The sequence below is a fragment of the Chrysemys picta genome, chromosome 2 (assembly GCF_011386835.1).
Source record: "Chrysemys picta bellii isolate R12L10 chromosome 2, ASM1138683v2, whole genome shotgun sequence".
NCBI lineage: Eukaryota > Metazoa > Chordata > Testudines > Emydidae > Chrysemys > Chrysemys picta.
In genome coordinates this window covers 245,812,583-245,829,909 of record NC_088792.1, presented here as the reverse complement: position 1 = coordinate 245,829,909, position 17,327 = coordinate 245,812,583, and the positions used below count along the sequence as shown (strand labels likewise).

General features: G+C 41.2%; 1 protein-coding gene across 2 annotated transcripts in view; it reads right to left on the bottom strand.

Annotated features, from left to right (window-relative positions):
• The window catches only part of NECAB1 (N-terminal EF-hand calcium binding protein 1), a 146,271-nt gene that overhangs the window by 62,898 nt on the left and 66,046 nt on the right, over window positions 1-17,327 (bottom strand). For both annotated transcript variants that reach the window (XM_005291563.5, XM_065585886.1), the window contains exon 5: window positions 14,951-15,048. In XM_005291563.5, the coding sequence (XP_005291620.1) occupies window positions 14,951-15,048 (98 nt within the window). The remainder of the gene's footprint in view (window positions 1-14,950; window positions 15,049-17,327) is intronic.

Sequence of the window (17,327 nt, the reverse complement as noted above, 5' to 3'; positions counted from 1 at the left end):
TTGAAGGGGGAAAATATTAACAAATCTCCTTTTACTCATTTCTTATCTCGGTCCAGAATTCCCTTTCCTATAAGTCTGCAGGATTTTCAATCCAAAATAGCCATGGTACATTTGCGCTTACAGGATGTGTTTATGTTCAGAGAATTGTATTCTCTGCCTCCCAATTCAGCTTTGAAAAAAATGTACTGTAGTTATCTGAGCCATTTGTAGGGCCCTACCAAATTCATGGCCATGAAGAACGTGTCACGGACAGTGAAATCTGGTCTCCCCCATGAAATCTGGCTATTATTGGAGGGTCGCAGTATTGCCCCCCTTGCTTCTATGCTGTCTTCAGAGCAGCGGCTTCTGGCCAGGCGCCCAGCTCTGAAAGCAGTGCAGCACAGAAGCAAGTGACATGGTATGGGTGAGGTCATCACTTTTGAAGGGGTGGTCTTATGGGTGGGTGACCACCCAGGGCACCCTGGTCGGAGGGCACTGTGGTCACAACGCTCTGCTCCCACAGACTCCCCAAGGACCCTTTAGCCCCTGAGTGCTGGGCCTTGAGCCAGGGACAGGCTGGGCTGGGAAGCTCCAGCTGGGGGCTCCTACCAGGCTCTAGCTGCTAATCCCGGCCAAGATGGGCCTTCCTCTTCCCTTGCATGGTCCACTCCTGGGGCCAGATGAGACCCACCTCTGGGAACCTCCCCCAGCTGCAGAAAGCTCCATGGCTGCTGGGTGGTAGCCCAGCTTTGAAGGCAGTGCCACTGCCAGCAGCAGCACAGAAGTAAGGATGACAATACCGTGACCCTCTACCTTGCAACACCTGCCCCCCGGCCATGACTTGCATTTGGGTCAGGACCCTGACAGTTACAATACTGTGAAATTTCAGATTAAGATTTTAAAAATCCTATGACCATGAAATTTACCAAAATGGACCTGAATTTGGTAGGGCCCTAGCCATTTGTATGGAGGAAAGAGGTTGGGCTGGGATTAAAAAGTAGATGAGAGGGATGGAAGGAGAAAAATGAAGATGAAAAGAAGGGGCAGAGGAAGAGATAAAAGGAACTTCTAACATTTGTTAAAGCAATTTGCCATTAAGCTCTGTGACAGTCCATTCTGTACATTGCATTTTTCCTTTCATTTTAAATTTGAAAATAAAATATTACTGTACCCAAAACTTGAGTGCTTTCTGTTAGCTGTATAATAATCCTAACCTAAAATATCCAGGGCACAATAATTGCCTTCTAACTAGGGCAGGGATCGGCAACCTTTGGCACATGGCCCACCAGGATAAGCATCCTGGCAGGCCGGGCCTGTTTGTTTACCTGTCGCGTCTGCAGGTTCCGCCAATTGCGGCTCCCACTGGCCGCGGTTTGCTGCTCCAGGCCAATGGGGGCTGCGGGAAGCGGTGCGGGCCGAGAGATGTGCTGGGTGCTGCTTCCTGCAGCACCCGTTGGCCTGGAGCGGCAAACTGGCCAGTGGGAGCCGCAATCGGCTGAACCTGCGGACGCGGCAGGTAAACAAACAGGCCCGGCCTGCCAGGGTGCTTACCCTGGAGGGCCACGTGTCAAAGGTTGTCGATCCCTGAACTAGGGTGTACCCTGAAACACTGCATATATTTCATACTCTCCATTAAAATAAAGTGGTTCCATGCTCTGGTTAGGTAAATATCACCTTGATGAATGAGATGGAAGTGGTGTCTAATGTAAGGCTCTATTCTTGTCTCCTTTCATCTCTGATGGATGACATTAAAATGATCAACTTGCCATTGTCTTAAATTAGGGGCTGAGCCAAAGCCCATTCATATCATAGAAAGACTCCCATTGGACTTTGGATCAGGCCCATAGTCATTTCTGATTTTAGGGTTTGATATTTCCAAGTGCTGAGTATCTTCATCTTCTATTAAAGTATCTTTATAGTGTTGCCAACTATCCAGGCCAGGCTAGGTTTAGTTTACAGTTTTTCTTATCTGTTTTATATCTTCTTAGGGAAGTTTTAAAAAAAATAATTTAAAGTCATATAAAGCTCCAGTTAATGGCGATGTCTCACTATTTGGTCAACTACGCATCTTCCTTTTCTGAAGCCACTTTATACCTCAGTTATATCATTTTTCTCCAAGTATTTCACGAGTCTTACATTTATTATTGTTTCCATTATTTTTCCCCACACATGAGGTGAGGGCAGTAGGCCAGTGAGCATCGGGTCTTGTATATACCTTGCCTGGTTTCCATTCTATTGCCAGCAGATCTTCCCATATATCATTCTATAACTGCAATAGAATCTTTAGACTCCCTTCTGACAAATGTTGAAGCATTTAATTACTTATGTTATCTTACCTGGAGCTGTATTTTTCCTTTTTCTAATGACTGCACTAAGCTCCTGCGTACTACAAATTTTTAACACATCAATATATTCTCTCCAGCCAATATATATTCTCTTTATTACAGTTTTCCTCAGTAAACCTCCTTTTTTTTCTCTCTCACGAAACTCATTGCTTTGATTCATATCTCTACTAACCTTTGAGAATTCTTTTACTAAAATGTCTGCCTTTTCTAAGTTGGAGACCTTAATTTAATTGTTTTACAATATGACCAGGTATACATTTACTTTTACTTTAAACTCATTCATTCTTTGAATTTGCTTATATATTTCTGAAAGCTTTGAATATTTGTTCATTTTTCCATAGAAATTTCCCCAACTTTTTTTTTTTTGGTCTTTTTGATAGGGGTAAAGCGGTGGCACAAAGGGCTTTTATAATTCAGTAAGTTTTTAGTATTCATTGTGTGTTTTGCTTATCGATATGCCTTTTTCCCCCTTGATTGCTAATTTGCAATCCTCAATCTACCAGGGAACCAGATATCTAAATTGGGGGAAATCGGATGTTCTGGCATCACGGAGACTTGGTGGGATAATACGCATGACTGGAATATTGGTATAGAAGGGTACAGCTTGCTCAGGAAAGACTAGCAGGGAAAAAGGGAGGTGGTGTTGACTTGTATATTAAAAATGTATACACTTGAACTGAGGTTGAGATAGAAATAAGAGACAAACTTGTTGAAAGTCTCTGGGTAAGGATAAAAGGAGCAAAAAACAAGGATGATGTCATGGTAGGGGGTCTACTACAGCCCACCAAACCAGGAAGAAGAGGTGGATGAGGTTTTTTTTTAAACAACTAACAAAATCATCCAAAGCACAGGACTTGGTTGTGTTGGGGGACTTCAATTACCCAGACATCTGTTGGGAAAATAACACAGCAGGACACAGATTATCCAACAAGTTCTTGGAATGTATTGGAGACAATTTTTTATTTCAGAAGGTGGACAAAGCTACTAGAGGGGAGGCTGTTCTAGATTTGATTTTGACAAATAGGGAAGAACTGGTTGAGAATTTGAAAGTGGAAGGCAACTTGGGTGAAAGTGATCATAAAATGGTAGAGTTCATGATTCTAAGGAATGGTAGGCGGGAGAACCGCACAATAAAGACAATGGATTTCAAGAAGGCAGACTTTAGCAAACTCATGGAGTTGATAGGTAAAATCCTATGGGAAGCAAGTGTAAGGGGAAAAGCAATTGAAGACAGTTGGCAGTTTTTCAGAGACATTATTAAGGGCACAGGAGTAAACTATCCCACTGCGTAGGAAACATAGGAAGTATGGCAAGAGATGACCCTGGCTTAACCAGGAGATCTTCAATGATCTAAAATTCAAAAAAGAGTCCTACAAAAAGTAGAAACTCGGTCAGACTACAAAGGATGAATATAAACAAATAACACAAGTAGGGACAAAATTAGAAAAGCTAAGGCCCAAAATGAGATTAAACTAGCTGGGGCATAAAAGGAAACAATAAAACATTATACAAATATATTAGAAGCAAGAGGAAGACCAAGGACAGAGTAGGCCCGTTACTCAATGAGGGGAGAAGGACAATAACAAAAAATGTGGAAATGGCAGAGGTGCTTAATGACTTCTTTGTTTCAGTTTTCACTAAGAAGGTTGGTGGCGTTGGGATGTCTAAAATAGTGAATGCCAGTGAAAATTAAGTAGGATCAGAGTCTAAAATAGGGAAAGAACAAGTCAAAAATTACTGCGGGCTGTAGTTTGGAGACCCTTGACCTAGAAGATAATAAGATGATAAATAACAGTCAGCGTGGATTTGTCAAGAACAAATCATGTCAACCAACCTGATAGCTTTCTTTGACAGGGTAACATACCTTGCGGATAGAGGGGAAGCAGTAGATGTGGTATATGTCTTCAAATCACCAGGGCCTGATGAAATGCATCCTAGAATACTCAAGGAGCTGACTGAGGAGATATCTGAGCCATTAGCAATTATCCTTGAAAAGTCATGGAAGATGGGAGACATTCCAGAAGACTGGAGAAGGGCAAATATAGTGCCCATCTATAAAAAAGGAAATAAGTACAACCCGGGGAATTACAGACCAGTCAGCTTAACTTCTGTACCCGGAAAGATAATGGAGCAAATAATTAAGCAATCAATTTGCAAACACCTAGAACAGGGGTCTCCAAACTTTATGAGATGAGGGCCATATCAGATTTTTGAAGGGGCTTCGCGGGCCGAAGCGACTGTGAAAGAAATAAAAGACATGCAAATATATGCAAAATCATTAAAAAAACAACACTACTCTACTGTGTCAGTGTTGCATTAAATTCTAAATCCGGTATAAAAGTTAATTGATGCAGGTACTGTGAAATCACACAAAATATTTGTCAATACATTAAAAATCATTTCACATAATTTTTTTAAATTTTATTTCTAAAAACTCACATTTGTAGCATACAAATACTGTTTGGTTCTATTAGTGCTGTAGTTAAAATTTAACCATTATGAAATTGTTAATTTCCATCTTCTTTACTCCATTTATTGGAGATGTAATTAAGCATCTGGCTTGTATTTTTACTCTAAGGCAGGGGTCCGTGCCTGCTCGGCTGCAGCAGCAACTCTCCCCCTAAGTTGGCTCCCCTTTTGGGGGAGGGGACACTGGCTCCCAGAGGCACTCACCCCTCCGCACAGCTCAGCTGAGCTACCCCCACCTCACCCACGCGAGCTGCTGCGGGTGTAGTGAAGCATGCTCATTACACCATAAGTAGCACATTTCTAGCAGAGCAGTATCCTTCACTACACCGGCAGCCCGTTCCCCTGCCTGCTCGGCGTGCCTACTCAGCTGCAGCCTGCCTGTTTGCTTCTCCCTGTACCTGCTCGGCTGCAGCAACGACTCTCCCCTAAGTTGACTCCCCTTTTTGGGGGACACTGGTTCCCAGAGGCACCCACCCCTCCGCACAGCTTAGCTGTGCTGCCGCCCCGCGTGAGCTGCTGCCAGCGGCCCCTCCCCCTGCCTGCTCGGCTGCCTACTCAGCTGTTCGCTTCTCCCCTGTTGGTTGGAGGGCCGGACAAATGGAAGCCCCGGGCCGGATCCGGCCCGCGGGCTGTAGTTTGGAGACCCTTGACCTAGAAGATAATAAGATGATAAATAACAGTCAGCATGGATTTGTCAAGAACAAATCATGTCAACCAACCTGATAGCTTTCTTTGAGAGGGTAACATACCTTGCGGATAGAGGGGAAGCAGTAGATGTGGTATATCTTGACTTTAGTAAGGCTTTTGATACTGTCGCGCATGACCTTCTCATAAACAAACTAGGGAAATACAACCTAGATGGAGCTACTATAAGATGGGTGCATAACTGGTTGGAAAATCATTCCCAGAGAGTAGTTATCTGTGATTCACAGTCATGCTGAAAGGGCATAATGAATGAGGTCCCGCAGGGATCGGTTCAGGACCGGTTCTGTTCAATATCTTCATCAATGATTTAGATAATGGCATAGAGAGTACACTTATAAAGTTTGCGGACAATACCAAGCTGGGAGGAGTTGCAAGTTCTTTGGAAGATAGGATTAAAATTTAAAATGATCTCGACAAAGTGGAGAAATGGTCTGAAGTAAATAGGATGAAATTCAATAAGGACAAATGCAAAGTACTCCACTTAGGAAGGAACAATCAGTTGCACACATACAACATGGGAAATTACTGCCTAAGAAGGAGGACTGCGGAAAGGAATCTGGGGGTCATAGTGGATCACAAGCTAAATATGAGTCAACAGTGTAACACTGTTGCCAAAAAAGCAAACATCATTCTGGGATGTATTGGCAGGAGTATTGTAAGCAAGACATGAGAAGTAATTCTTCCGCTCTACTCTGCACTGATTAGGCCTCAACTGGAGTTTTGTGTCCAGTTCTGGGACAAATTGGAGAAAGTCCAGAGAAGAGCAACAAAAATGATTAAAGGTCTAGAAAACATGACCTATGAGGGAAGATGGAAAAAATTGGGTCGGTTTAGTCTGGAGAAGAGAAGACTGAGAGGGGACATAACAGTTTTCAAGTACATAAAAGGTTGTTACAAGGAGAAGGGAGAAAAATTGTTCTTCTTAACCTCTGAGGATGGGACAAGAAGCAATGGGCTTAAATTGCAGCGAGGGCGGTTTAGGTTGGACATTAGGAAAAACTTCCTAACTGTCAAAGTGGTTAAGAACTGGAATAAATTGCCTAGGGAGGTTGTGGAATCTCCATCATTGGGGATTTTTAAGAGCAGGTTGGACAAACACCTGTCAGGGATGGTCTAGATAATACTTAGTCCTGCCTTGAGTGCAGGAGACTGGAGTAGATGACTTCTCGAGGTCCCTTCCAGTTCTATGCTCATTAAGATCATGTATTATTGCCTTCATTTAAAATTGCATGAAAGACCATCTCTCACTAGACTGCAATCTTTAGATATTTTTCTGCTGCTTTTGCTATGATTTTAATCCTTTGTTTCCCCCCACATCTGCAAGGTGCAGCTAATTACTTCTATAATGATGCTATAAACTTCTCTTTACCTGCAAGCAATACATCCTATCCTGTTCTTCTTTTATTCTCTTCCCTGAACAAAGATGTGTTCTGCTGCCTCTATACATTTTTTCTCTTACTTGAGCATTTTTCTTTTTCTATTTTGGGCAGTGGCTGCCTTTTGGTAGCCTCCGCAAGTGATATTTTTTTGAATAATTTTAATTGTTTGTATTTCTCTAGCTCATTCTGCTATTGCACATCCTTTATATGTTGCACTGTGCTTTCCTCCACAATTGCTGCATGTCGCTTTTGTCCCTTCTGTACACTCCTCATCTGAGTGATTTCCTCCACATTTACTGTATCTCATTCATTGTTCCCTTACAAATGGCTGCCATATGTCCAACCCTGTGACAATCATAGAACCTCGCAGGGGGTGCAGGGAGGCGGTGTAAATATATGGTTTAACCCAGAAAGATTGATATCCCGTTTGGATTGTATCTGGAAATGTCCCATCTTTAAGTGTTATGTGTAAGGACATAGATGGCTGGTTTTCTCCCTCTCTCCTGCGAAGTAGCCATTTAACAAATAATACTTTATCATTGCCTATACTCTTTTTGATTTCATCCTCAGACAATCCAAGTGGCACTCCATATGTGACCCATCTTGCTTCAATCAGGCATGTAGACCGTTGACAAGTAACTTTAATTTTTCCTAGGTTTACAGTTTAAGAAGTCATTTAGCTTGCTCCTAATGTGTACATTTTATCAATAGATCTCCATCCTGCATTCTTTTAGCTCTTTTTATGCCACCAACACTTTGCTTTATCCATTCCGCCATTTTCAGGGGTTAACATCTCCTATTTTCATTTCTTCAGTCACTGATTTGACAATTTTAAAATGTAGACTTTTATCCTGTTTTTCATTTCTATGCATTCCTCTTCCTTCAAATCCTGATATTAATATTAATAGTATTTTTCTGATTTGAGTCCTTTCCTCATCGCCTGCTGCTCGTCCTTCATAATCCAAGGCAACTTTCTCTTCCTCCCTCGTTGTCAGTTTCACTGTTCTGCCTCATTTCAGGTGGGGGGGCAGGGCTAGCCACAGTCCTTAGTTCAGTCTCGCTACCTTCAGCCAGAAACCAGTACTCATCCTGACTCAAATCTCAGTGCCAAGCCTAGCCTAGACTTGCCCTGTCCCTTCCTGCTCTTATTCTGTGGCTTTATAATCCTATCCCAGATCCTCCCCCAGCTCGGCTTCATTTGCCATTAGGCCCTATCAATCCCTGGTTCTCCTCCAGGTGCAACATCTAAAGTTAATTTGCTCATCCTGGCCCATGTTAATGTGCTCAGGACTTGTGTGGAGTGGATACCCCATTACAGCAGCTCTTACTTCACCTAAGAAGACAAAAGAAATAGCCTTTGGACTTTGGGAGCAGACCCTGGCCTAAGAGTTTGGTCAGCAATGTTACTGGAAACATTGGGAAGGGACTTCACCTTGAACCCAGTCTAGTTTGTTAAGTTTTAAAAGTGTTTTATCTATCTCTCTCTTGTAACCATTTCTGACTTTAATGTCTTAGAAGTGTACTTGCTTAAAACCTCTATCTTTGTAAGTAAATAAACTGGTTTTACCTTTTAAAACTAATTCAGTGTTATGAATCATTTGGGTAACTTCACTTAAGGTAGCAGTCTGTTGTACGTTGATCCGCTTAGAGGGGCAATGGGCCTAATATATCAGGACTGTCCAGGAGAGGGCTGAAGAGTGCAAAACACTTTTTTTGGGGGGGAAATCCAGGACTGTGAATGTTTTGAGTTCATCCTGAGAGTAGTAACCAAGGCTGGTTCATCCTGAGAGTGTGGCTGGTGTTTGGTGACAGGCAGCTGCGGTCAGAGTTGCGGGACTAGGGCTGTAGCTATACACAGACTGTATGTGACCTACATTCTGTTTGTGAGGAGCCCAAGTTGGGAGCTACCGTAGCAAAGCTTTGCGAGACTCCCCAGATTGCAGAGCAAGTGGTGACACAGCCCCTCGCTGTCTGGATTGCTCCCCAGAATATATTAGCAGCATTGAATCGTGAATTTTTAATGCTTCCTGTTTGTAAGACTGAAAAAGAGAGAGGGAAACACAACTATCTCAGCTTTCACTTTGAGCAGGAAAATTGTAGCCTGTCAGCTAAAGGAAAAAGAACCCAAACCAACTTGTAATCTAGCCCTCTCGACTATTGTTGCCAGCCTGGCAACAGAAGTGACTCATACAGTAACTTATCCACAGTAGAGGAATGATCAAATATCAAGTGCCACAAAACATCAAATCCATCCCAGCTATAAATTCTAAAAGCTTTCCTTCCCTTCTTTGTCCAACTGTGTGTATCTCCTGGATCAGAGCTGCTACAATAGGGCTTTGGCCCAGCATGCTTTAGTAAGCTGGGAACAGAATTAAACTCTTCTTTAACTGCATATGCTTGCCTTTTTACATCTTCTTTCTTTTTGTTCTTTGTCTCAGCAATTCTCCTTCAGACATGAATAATGATAGGGCACCGAGTAATCACACAGTAGTGAACACTATATTCCACTCAGATGAACTTTGCAGAAACTGGCTATTTCAGTAAAGAAAGCTAAGGGTAAGATTCTCCTTCTTCACACACCTTGCACCAGGAATAGTCCCATTTACCTCAATAGGACCACCTCAGAGTAAGGTACTACTCAGTTTCAGTAAGCATGGCAGAATCTAGCCCTACACTGGAAAAGAAAAGGGGCCTAATCCAAAACCCATTGACATCAGTGGAAAATCCTCCCTGGATTTCAATGGGTTTTTGATCAGATTCAAGATACAGAATATTTGTATAGCTTTGTTGTCTAATTCTTTGATATTTGTATTAATAATAGCTAGTTCTTGCATAGCACTTTTTGACCACAGATCTCAACCTCTCAAAGGAGGTCAGTAACATTATCCCTATTTTACAGATGGAGAAATATAGTCACAGAGACGGGATGTGATTTGCCCAAGATCACTCAGCAGGAGAGCCAGGAATAGAACCCAGGTCTCCTGAGTCCCAGTCCAATGCTCTTAAGAACTAGAAAATATTTTTTGATACTGATTTTGTCCTTTTATCTTTACTGGAAATGTGTATGATGCTCTTGGTTACGTGGGTTTATGACATCCTTCTCACAATGACGATAGCTCAGATCTGCTGATTTTTATTCAGATTTTAAATGCATTCTAGAATTTGAGTCTGAATGCAGTGAAATACAGCAATCTCTTTCTTAGATGGCTCACCATTTTCATTTAAAATAAATACAAGGGTGAGGGAACAGACACGAGCTGTATCCCTGACAGCAACAAATACTACCTTTTCAACCCACGTAATAAATATTAAGCCCCTTCTTGCACTGGTTTCTATTCATTCAAATAGTGACCTTGAGGCAAGGTAGCCTGCTCCCATGTATTTTAATAAATCTGCATTCTTAATCAAATTACCAAACTGAAAGTACAATTAATTAAATTCACAAAAGCAACTTCAAATTGAAGGCATATTAGCCTTTCTAGCCCACTAGTAACTTTCCTATTTCTAAAACCATTTTAAATTCACTTGCTCCTAAAAATCTCCTTTTGACATTCCTGCTAAAGTAATCAGATCCTTTCTGGTTCTTGTCCTTTGTTAGACTTTAGCCACCTGAATATTTTTAGCCCTGAGTTGGATGTGATCCTGCCTCCATAATTTCTGCATTTTCCCATGTAAATTCCATGCCTTTCTTTGCCATCTCTCACTTCTTTTTCAACACAGAGCCTAAGGCCTTGTTTAGCAGTGTCCTTGTGTGTGATTGACACTTGTCATCTCTTGCAGGCTATCTTATTCCTTCACTGACTTCTTAGTCATGGTCTATTCAAACATATTCTTATTCATAATCTCTTATGCTATTTCTTCCTCTCTGATATTATTTTAAACCTCTTAACAGCTTTCAATAATATTATGCCCTATATAACTCTCATGCTTGTTTTATCTTGTTTTATATTCATGCTGGGCCAGGCTCTGTGAACCTTTCAAGCTATATTTTGAATCCAAAAGGGTTTCTATGTGAACTTACAGATGTATATTAAACTACACTGATATTACATTACAGGGGTCAGAATCTGGTGCCCAGTATTGCAGGAAAAATATGTACAATTGGAAATATTCTCTATTGATATGGACAGTTTTGTTAATATTGGCCCAAATCCCACAGCCCTAAGTCAGGCAAAGCTCATATTGGAGTTCTGCTTGACTGAGGACTGCAGGATTTCACATGCTGAGAAGATTTGGGAACAAAACCGCATGGACTTAGTTAATGCAGATGCCTGTAAAAAGTGTTATTAAATTTCAGAAAACAAAATTTAATGCAAATATTTTGTTTTAAAAATCAAACCAGCTTCATGGTGATTCCTTGCTGCACATTAAAATAATGAATACTTGCATTTATGAATATGAATCAAGCAATATTGCTCACTCTGATGTTACCAATTTCCGTTAGAAAAAATGCAGGAACAGTAAACAAGAAATTACACTGAACTCCAATTTTTTAGCTTAATGCACCTAGCTTTAGCTAAGTTTATGTTTTGAATAGGGAAGGGACTGAAAGCTTGTTCACAATTTGGTTTTTAGAATTTCAGACATGCTGATCCAATGTATTTGTGTTCTCACTGAAGACCGACATTTTTTCCCCCTCTACTTGGTTACCCTGGAAACGGAGGATGAACGATTTATCTAGGGGCCTGATCCTGCAGTTGTCATATAAAATACCCATTGCCTTAGAGGGGTGCCTCAATTTTGGTCCAGCACTGGTTGTTTATCTGGCTTTAAGTTGGGTGGATCAAGTGCATGAAGGGACAAGCAAATTTTTTTCTCCCAATAAATAGCAGAAGTCATGACTGAATGAGTTGCCTGACGGAAAGAGTGCTTGCCTAGGAAACAGACCTGAAGAAGAGCTCTGTGTAGCTCGAAAGCTTTGTCTCCTTCACCAACAGAAGTTGGTCCAGTAAAAGATATTACCTCATCCACCTTGTCTGTCTAGGAACCAGTCTGTCATTTAAGGGCCTGACTATGAAGTGCTTGAGCTTCCTCAACTGAGTGGGAAGTCCAGGGGAGTTGAGGGCACTTGACATCTCTCAGGAACAGGCCCTTAGTCCCCCATAATACCGAAGTATTGCAAGGCCTCGCAGTGTGAAAAGATTATCACTATCATAAAAATACATAGAAACTTCAAAGCATTCTCTCTAAAATACTGAATACTCTGGTTCTCTGTCTGCTCAGCTTTTATTTTGTCTGACAGCATGAGCACCCTGTTCTATTTTCACTGTTTTTAATAAAAAATGGCTGACTGAGAGATTTGTATACCACGTATTATTATCATTATTTAATACTAGTATTAGAAGGTGACCCATTCCTGTTTGGTGGCCCTTCTTTTGGTGGCATCTGACTTGGATGATGAAAATGAACATGCATCGGTCCGCACTACTTTGGATGGTTATCGAGCAGAACCAGTCATCAGCATGGGCGCATGTCCTCTGGAATGGTGGCCAAAGCATGAAGGGGTACAACAGTGCCATGTAAATGCCTGTTCTCACTTTCAGGTGACATTATAAATAAGAAGCGGGCAGCATTATCTCCCATAAATGTAAACAAACTTGTTTATCTTAGTGATTGGCTGAACAAGAAATAGGACTGAGTGGACTTGTAGGCTCTAAAGTTTTACATTGTTTTGTTTTTGAGTGCAGTTATGTGTTTAAAAAACAAACAAACTACGTTTGTAAGCTGCACTTTCACAATAAAGAGAGAGCACTACTGTACTTGTATGAGGTGAACTGAAAAATACTATTCTTTTTTACAGTGCAAATATTCGTAATAAAAATAATATAAAGTGAGCACTGTATACTTTGTATTCTGTGTTGTGATTGAAATCAATATATTTGAAAATGTAGAAAACATCCAAAAATATTTAAATAAATGGTATTCTATTGTTTAACAGTGCGATTAAAACTGCGATTAATCACAACAACTTTTTTAAACCTTGTGATTAATCGTGATTTAATTTTTTAAATCATTTAACAGCCCTACTGTCGATATATGGTGCTGTGTGGAGTGTGCTGTCCAGTGTATCTCCTGAGGAAAGCAAAACCACTAAGCATGAATCTGAAGTCAAGATAATGTCTAGGCAAGTGTTAATGTTTTTAATTGAGTTGCTGAGGCAGCCAAATGTAACACTTATTAATATCCCAGATTTTCCCATTTGTTTTGTTTCCAGTCAGTAATGCTTTTCTTCACAACATTCTTACTACTCTACCGAGACTCCTCCTATGTAATTAACTTCCAAAGTAATTCTTCAGTGCAGTATTCTATTTACATCCAGTAATTATCAGATGACATGTCCTGCCTTTAGCACTATCCTGTACATGTGGCTAATTAAGCAGTTTATATTTAGGCTTATGTCCAGAAAGAATGAATGCAGATATTCCTTATTAATGCCCCTATCTGGCAAGGGGCTGAATACTCTCAACGCCCATTGACTTCATTGGGAATTGGAGGTGCACAGCACCTCCCTGGATCATGCTCTAAAAAAGTAAATGTAATAGGGTATGCAAACACCACTCTGGACAACAAGGGGTTAAAACACTGCTATGGGCTTAGTCAGCCCAGCCCCACCACACCCGTAAGACAGGTACAGGCTGGAGGAAGAGTTAAAAGGGTGCAGACCAGTTCACTTGTTGGCGGACCAGGGAAGAGAACAGACCTTCAACCCCCGAGGAAAGGCAGGAACTTCCCCAACCACCACTGCCTGATAGTCCCTCCCTGAGGTAAGGGAGAGCCAGATCCTGAGACACCCTGAGAGAGAGGCATTCCTCGCTCTCTTACTAACTCCGTTTTTTTGTGTTAACACCCCTCGCTTTCTGTTTATGGACTACCCTGGGAGCGGGAGAGACTCTGAAGTGACCTGACCTGAGGGCCAAGTCACAGGAAGGAACAGGCCACCGCAGAGAGCAACTAGCAGCAGCAGATCCTAGCGGAGAGATGCCACACCACACCCAGTCATGAGGAGGTGCTGGTGGTGAGTCAACCCCTGCACAGTAACATATAAACTTTCTGGCTGTTGTACATGTCAGTTGGTCAATTAAAATATATACATTCTGTACTCTTGGAAAAGCCTTGATGCAAGAGATGGCATCTTCTGTAATTATGGTACTGATGAGAATCCCCATATTTCTCTTGTCTATATGATGCTGTTAGGGCTTGATGCAGGAATTGATTGGGGAAAGATTCCATGGCATGTGTTTTTTTTTTTTTTTTTCTCATAGATTCTAGGACTGGAAGGGACCTCGAGAGGTCATCAAGTCCAGTCCCCTGCCCTCATGGCAGGACCAAATACTGTCTAGACCATCCCTGATAGACATTTATCTAACCTACTCTTAAATATCTCCAGAGATGGAGATTCCACAACCTCCCTAGGCAATTTATTCCAGTGTTTAACCACCCTGACAGGAACTTTTTCCTAATATCCAACCTAAACCTCTCTTGCTGCAGTTTAAGCCCATTGCTTCTTATTCTATCCTTAGAGGCTAAGGTGAACAAGTTTTCTCCCTCCTCCTTATGACACCCTTTTATAAATTATAAATTATCATTATAGCCTCTTCTGGCTTTAAAATCTATAAACTGGCCATACTGTAAATATTGCTCCTGAACACATCCTAAAAACTATTGCAAGCTGCGTTTAGTGCTTCTCTCATTCTATGCTCAGGTAATTGGCTTAATACAACATTACCATTTTTACTGGAATGCAGCACCTTTATGATATCCAGGATCTTTTGAATGGAATATGAACACCCTACATTATTAGGAGTTGAAGGTCATGTTGTCTGTCATTCAAAAAGGTAATTTTGCATGGATTGAAACTACAAATTCCTTGCACCTAGACTTTAATGCCTTGGTATTTTGACCATTTCAAGAAGCCTGTTTCTCCTCTAGTATAAAACAACAAAAATGTGGAAATAATTAAACAAGAGTTATCAAATACTTTGTGAATAATGAAATTAAAACCCAGTACATCAAATCACAATAGAAAAAAAGACTCAAAATATTGTGTAGAAGACGAATATAACTTCCACTTACTTTCTTTGTTTTGTCCATTGCCTTCAGTATAGAAACATTTAGGTCTTCTAAGGCAGACAGCACATTTTCATACTCTCCCAAATGCCGAGAAAAATATTCTGGAAGAATAAATCATGACTCCAATGACCTTTTATCTAGGATTTTAGGTATTAGACCCAGCTAGTAAAATAAATACAACAAACAGCTCACCATGTTTTGAGTATAATGGCAATATATACTTCCCTACATAACTTTCAGTATGGGATGAAACTGAAGAGCTTTCCCATAAAATTCTATTTTATCAAGGAAAGTAATTAACATAATTACATTTTTGTTTTTCTTTTAGCAGCACTATATGTTCATTTGAGGGAACTGGGATTGTACAGTGAATAGGGCATAGGATTATGAATTGAGAGATCCTGAGGTCAATTGTGGCTTGACAGCTCAATTAATATCTCTGCACCATAGTGTTAGATGAAAAATAGCTCTGGTGCGTCTATGCATGCTGCAATCACATCTCTGATTGCAGTGCAAACATACCCTGTGAAGTTTTTTAGTTAGATGAGAAGGAAACAAAAAGTCAGTGGAGTCACTAATACATAAGTTTGAGGAGAAATTAGCAACAGAAGGTGATATTGCTTAGAGCCTGAATTCAATTATTTGCCTCATTATTCACAAAAATAAGAGGAATGTAGTGTGACTTAATATCCTGGAGATGAAGATGCATTTTATTTGGAGGAGAGGGAAATAAAATATGGAAAAGCTGTAAAAAAATCACTGACGTGAGCATGTGGCTATTTTGGATTTTCAGGGCAAAGGGCTCAGATGAATTCAGTTCCAGAATTATGAAGACCAAAGCAGGGAAGATGAGAAACAAACTGCTGGGAATTTATAAGAGATTTTTGAGGATGTTGGAAAGATCAGATGTCATGAGAGTAGCTAATGTAGTCCATGTTTAATCAGAGTTGATAGGAAGAACAGGATACCTTTAAACCTTATATGCCAAATTCTGCATATAGCAGTGGTTCTCAAAGTCGGTCTGCTGCTTGTTCAGGGAAAGTCCCTGGCGGGCTGGGCCAGTTTGTTTACCTGCGGCGTCCGCAGGTTTGGCTGATTGCAGCTCCAACTAGCCATGGTTCACCGCTCCAGGCCAATGGGGGCTGCGGGAAGCGGTGGCCAGCACATCCCTCGGCCCACGCCCCTTCCCGCAGCCCCCATTGGCCTGGAGTGGTGAACCGCGGCCAATGGGAGCCGCAATCGGCCGAACCTGCAGACGCCGCAGGTAAATAAACTGGCCTGGCCCACCAGGGACTTTCCCTGAACAAGTGGCGGACTGGCTTTGAGAACCACTGGCATATAGCATTTAGCACTTACAGTCAGACAATGGAACAGGAGTCTGGTTCCATGGGCCTGACTGCAGAATTGGGGCCTAAGTGAATGCACAGTTTGCAGATCATTAGCAGTAAACGATAAATCAAAGCAGTAAAGAAAGGACACAAAACCATTATTCTCCTGTTTGAGGTCAGCTGTAGATAATTTTGGCCAGATCCTAAGTTGCTGTAAATCACCATAACTCCTTTGACTTGAGTTGAGGATCTGGCCTTGTGTTATTTCAGCCATGCACTCATTGCATTTCACCTTAAAGAGATCGCTCATTCTCCCCACATTTGGTCACAGTGTTGCATTAGACCTACATGCAAACATGCTAGCATTCAGATGATTGTGGGTATTTCACAGTGACCTCCTAAAAGGCTTCCATGCTATCAGCCCTAGAAAAATATAAATGCACACATACCACTCTTCCCATTATTCTTTGACGCCCCCCGCCCCCGAAATATGCTTTTTTTTTTATAAGAATAACTGATTTTTGACAATTTGTGGGTGGATTTGAAGGACTTCTCTGAACTGTGTACTTCTTGTGCTGCAAGCAGCATTATTAACTCAGATGCTGTGAAACTAGCTCAGGAACAAAAATAAGTGCTTTTCAGGGAAGCACATGTGGTGGACAGCTTTTGTGGGGCAAATTCTTCAGCCAATGGGAGTTTGACTTGATTAAGATTTGGCAGAATTTGTCAAGTTGGAGGAGAGTAACAAAGCCATTGGAAATGCTGACGTTGCCTAAGCATTTATACTTGAGGAAGTAATGGAATAATTGGAATAAAAGTTGTCCAGCAATAAGTAAATAAAGTAGAGCAGAGAAAAGCACTTTTGAATGATAAAATAATGAGACAGAAATATTCATGAAGTATTTTTGCAGAATTCTCTAGCAGATTCCAATTTAGTCTTAAAGGTTCATTGAGCCATCTCCATTTTTCCCAGGAGTTCAGACCATGTAGTTTATATACTTGTTCCATGTTATCAAAGAGAAAATTGAGCTCAATCCACATGATGTGTTCAC